Source organism: Fulmarus glacialis, unplaced genomic scaffold, assembly GCF_000690835.1.
Source record: "Fulmarus glacialis isolate BGI_N327 unplaced genomic scaffold, ASM69083v1 scaffold453, whole genome shotgun sequence".
NCBI classification, from domain to species: domain Eukaryota; kingdom Metazoa; phylum Chordata; class Aves; order Procellariiformes; family Procellariidae; genus Fulmarus; species Fulmarus glacialis.
The window spans coordinates 1,225-5,852 of NW_009202019.1; the positions used below are offsets into that span (position 1 = coordinate 1,225).

Here is a 4,628-nt window from a genome sequence, read left to right on the forward strand (position 1 = left end):
CAGCATATCCACAGTTTTATATAGTGTTTTTCCACATCCACCACCTTACGAAACGCAAACATTCGGAATAAGCCAGGTTGCTCATTTCTTACCTTTAGCCTGATCTGAGTCCTCATCATGTGGTGCTGCTGCCTTTCTCACAGAAAGGTGGAGTTCATGGATTATAGAAGTGCTGCTTTTTTTCCTTGGTGGGCTGCAACAGCTCTTCTCCCCCTACAAGTGGCCAAACCACTTGCTCCCCTTCCCTGCTCCCTTTTATACCCCTCTGCAGGCCCGCCACCCTCCCAGGTGTGAGACTGCCATGGTGATGGTTTGTTCTTTAACCCTTCCTTGTCCGCATGTTAGGAAGAGCCTGTCCTGCTACAAACTATACAGCCTTTGCTAGAAAATTAGGGCTTTTAAAGAATTCATCCAACAAATCTTACGTTTTTTGAGAGGTAGTTTGATGGTGCCCTTTCGGAGAGCTGTCCTGAGTCTTACTAAATCAGCAAATACGCAGCTCAGACTGGGTGTACTATACTGCCCTTGCTTTCTGTTTCTTTCTGAAATCCTGAAATGTTCAAGAGAGTTTGCTTGCCCAGTGCTTGTACGTGTCTTAGATGTGTATTTTCACTAACATCGTTTCCTGTTGATTCATGTAAATAGTGCTTCAGCAATGGTATGTGGAGTGGAAAAATGAATCAATCTGGGCGGTCCCCTTAATGGGTGATCTGTTTTGTAATTTGTACAAAGGAAAATTTCTCCAAGGAAACTGTTTGCTTTCTTCCCAAACACTTTGTTGCCTAACTCTTAGCGAAACAAAACTCTGTCTTTATAGCTCATCTCAAAATTGTTTCAACTTGCAGTCCAGTCCCCACATCCTCTGTTTGTTCAGCATTCCCTGGGAAGCTCCACCCTCACTTCCAGCTAATAACCACGTTAACCCGCAGCTTGATTTTCCCAGTTTCTCCTTCGCCCACTCGGCAGTGCTTGCTTTTCCATTGGCCTGCCTTGCGAGCAGTGATCGTCTGCACGTGGTGGCGTTTGTGCTGGCAGTGGCAGCCCAGGACTTCTCGTGTCAAGCAGCCTCTTCTGCTTGCTGCGAAGCACAGGATGATTGTGGGGACGGTCCTCTTCCAGTCTAGCAGCTATGGCAAAGAGGGCAAGCTGCTCTGTTGCCTTGGCGAGGAAACCTCTGAGCCTGGCGTGAGTTTCACAGGTATGATGGTCAGGGATGTAATGCTGTGCTATCCCTTTCCTGTATTTCTCCAAGTGCTTCAAGGAGGATGTGGGTCCTTTCAAGTTCATCTTTCTCTTGTAGGATGAGACCAACCACGGGCAGGACTGAGATTGCCTGCTTTTATCTGGATTTTAGGATTATTGAAATGCTTCATTTTTATGAACCATATGGGGTTAGTATTGCAGAAATAGAGACCATTTCAGCACTTGGTGTGACTGTAAAATTTAAGATTTAGTATGTACTTTGCTCTTGGACCAAAGAGATTGGTAATTGCAGTGTTGGCAGCACAGGGTGGGGGACAAAAACACCCCTTACATGTTGGCTGAATAGGAAAAGCATTCATATCCGGAGAGAAGCAAATTGTATTGTGGGAATAAAGAAAAGGAAGGAGATGGATGAAGTGTAACCTCCTCGCATGACCGTGTATTACTTGTACACTAAATGATGATGTAAGTTTTCCATTGTATAGGAAATGAAAGTGGTCATATATGATTTATGGTTAGCCTTTAAAAGGAGCTGATATAAAACAGAACTTCCCAGCTCATTTCCTTACTCTTGGTGTGAATAGAGCTTGCAGACTATTCAGTTGAAGGGGTGTAATTTGTGATATGCATTGGTTAGCTTAGCTTCCTTAATGAGGTCTATGCAATTATCATGTTTCACTGACCTTCCATATCCTTACATATTGGATGGTATAGATCCCACACCGTATTAAGCAGCATAGGTTATTATGTAATAATAACCTGCAGTAGGTTTTTATGTCCTGGTAAATTCCCCTTTAGTAGATACTGGGTAACCTTTATGGTTACTTAAGCATCCAAGTCACTCTAAAAATGAAAGTGAAGGAAGTTAGTGAGACATGAACTCTTAAAAGCATTTGATTTTTAGGTAGTGTGATTTTTAGGTAAGCACTGTAGCTAAGTGATTGAAGCTCCTCATCAAACATTAAGTTCTGCTAGCTTTTTTTGTACATAAAGTGGGTGTAAAGAACATGTGCCAGCCTCCCAGGCATTCCCGAGGAAGTGGTAGTAGTCCCACATCTGCTTTGAATCCTCGCTGGCAATCCAGCACAGCACCACAAATGGTTTCATGTGGGGAGAGCTGCTCAGCGCTAAGCAGCAGGTGGCATTTCTGCTGGTTTTGCCTTGGCTAAAGTGCCCGCTGCTGGGCTCAGCTTGGGCAGGTCATGGAATTTGCTGCAGCAGCTCTGAAGCTAGGCTGATACTAGGCTGCTTCAGGCTTACCCATCGAGTGCATGGTTAAATGCTTAACTCTGCGCTGTCTGTTAAGTAGGGGTTGGATGCTCAGTTCATGAGCTTTTCTGGCTTGAGAAAGAAACTTAAAGTATGCTTTGATTTAGAACAAATGCATATATTTTTGTTTAAAGCCCTTCACATCTCGGCAGATACATAACTGAAAGTAAGAAGTTATTTAAACACCATTAAGGTACTTTGGAGCTGGAAGATCGGGTATTTTTTGGAAACACTGCCTACTTTTGTGTTTGCTCCTTAGCAGAGATGCGTAAGTCAGATTTCTTGTATAGCACATTTGCTGCGTGACTTTGCTTAAGGCACTGAAACACTCTAACACAAGTCACTATAGGAGTATAAAGAATGTATTATTTAATTAATTACGTATTTTTACTCCATAAAGAGAGCAGGATTTAGGAACTGGTGTTCTTTCCGGGTACTTAACAACTGGACGTGCATATGCACACACCCAGCCCTAAAAAATTACAGTGGGATGTTGGCAGCCATGCTATCATGTAGGTAGCAGAGCAAACATTGGGATTTCCTCTCTTTTCCATGATAGCACCCAGTCTGATGGGTTAGTATACTGTAAAACTAAGTGCAGTTGATGGTTAGGAACAAGAAGTGTGTGTAAATATTGTATCTGCAGATAATGAAATCAAAGAAGTGACATTTTGGTAGCTTAATCTCTAGTCACTTCGGTTCTTGCTAGGAGAACCTTGATAGGTTGCTACTTTGGCAAGGCTTGGGAGGTAGGGTATTAAGTAATTGCAAGATGAGCAGGTTATGCAAGCAGTATAACTCTGAATTGATTACCAGAAATGCAATCAAAAGCCACTTAGCTATGTGTTTAAAAACAAAACAGAACAAACCTCAACCATTTACTTTCTCATGTACCCACAATACAGCCAAAAAAATGCATGTAGGTGCTGGGAACCCTGCTACGTCCTCGTTTTCCAGGCTTGAGCTCTGTCCTGTGACACAGATTTGGCATATGTTTGCCTATTACTTGGCACAGGCTTCTTCCTGTTTTGCGTCTCGCTGACTTCCCAGTTTTCCCGTCCTGTACTGCATTTGAGCTCTTTGTTCTCTTTTAAAGTGCCTTATGGACTAGCTCTCGCTCACGAATGTAAATCTCATGGGAGTGCGGGGAGGGTGGTATTATATACACGCATTTTCTGGCAGTGGTCTGCTTAAAAAAATCCTGAGCCTGACATCTCAGCCCCTCAGAAATGGGCCAAAGCAATGATTGTAAAGTGAAGAAAGCATCCAACTTTTAAAAGAGGATTTAATTTAATTAAATCTTTTTACAGTGAATTTCCATAAGTAAGTTCAACAAGAAAATTTGAAAATATATATTGGGTCAGGAACTTACGTCACTTGTGCCATCAGAGAAAATATTTATATCTTTACACCTTCGTATTTTTTTGCCCCCTTGAGCAACCCACATGTATGAGACTGCATCATTGTTCTTTCTCTTGTCTTAATATTGAAATTTATTCTGCTACCTGTTCTTGGAAAACCTCTCTATGGGTTAGAAAGCCAATGATGGTCTTGGCATAGCACTACCATGAAGTGTTCAGACAGTTTTGCTTTTTACAGTTCTTTCCAAAACCCTGGGTATTTAGATTGTTTTCATCATCACAGGAACTGTGGGGACTTTTTTCCTTTGTCTATAAAACAAGGTTGATTCTTCCCCCCGCTCCCTTGTACTATCAAATTTGCATCGGTTGTCCTTCGAAACAGCAAAACAGAACTGCCTGGGTATTCAGAAACACTGCTGCTAAATACCTAGCATCACCCTTACGACTTTCTGTCCCTGTCAGTTTTCCACCTCTTACTTACACAGTCTTGAAATGTATTACACATTTCAAGACTCTGTAAATCACCAATACTGAATCAGTTACTCTCCAACCTATAGATCTTATTTGTATCCTAATTCAGTCTGTCTTACCTGTATTTGTAATGTTGGTTTCAGATCCAGGCTAGCTACTTCAGCCACAGAAACAATAAAGACATAAACCATAACATTTTAGCATCGAAAGGTTTCCTTCACTACTTCACATAATAAAAAAAAAGCACTTTTAATTTCTCATCCATTTTTTATCTATGAATGCTTAAATACTTTCAAATAGATGTGTATATAAATAGAAATATAT

General features: G+C 41.5%; 1 protein-coding gene across 2 annotated transcripts in view; it reads left to right on the forward strand.

Annotated features, from left to right (window-relative positions):
• Positions 1-1,092: 1,092 nt before the first annotated feature.
• ABL2 (ABL proto-oncogene 2, non-receptor tyrosine kinase) overlaps positions 1,093-4,628 on the forward strand; it is a 16,003-nt gene continuing 12,467 nt past the window's right edge. For both annotated transcript variants that reach the window (XM_009574119.1, XM_009574120.1), the window contains exon 1: positions 1,093-1,198. In XM_009574119.1, the coding sequence (XP_009572414.1) occupies positions 1,093-1,198 (106 nt within the window). The remainder of the gene's footprint in view (positions 1,199-4,628) is intronic.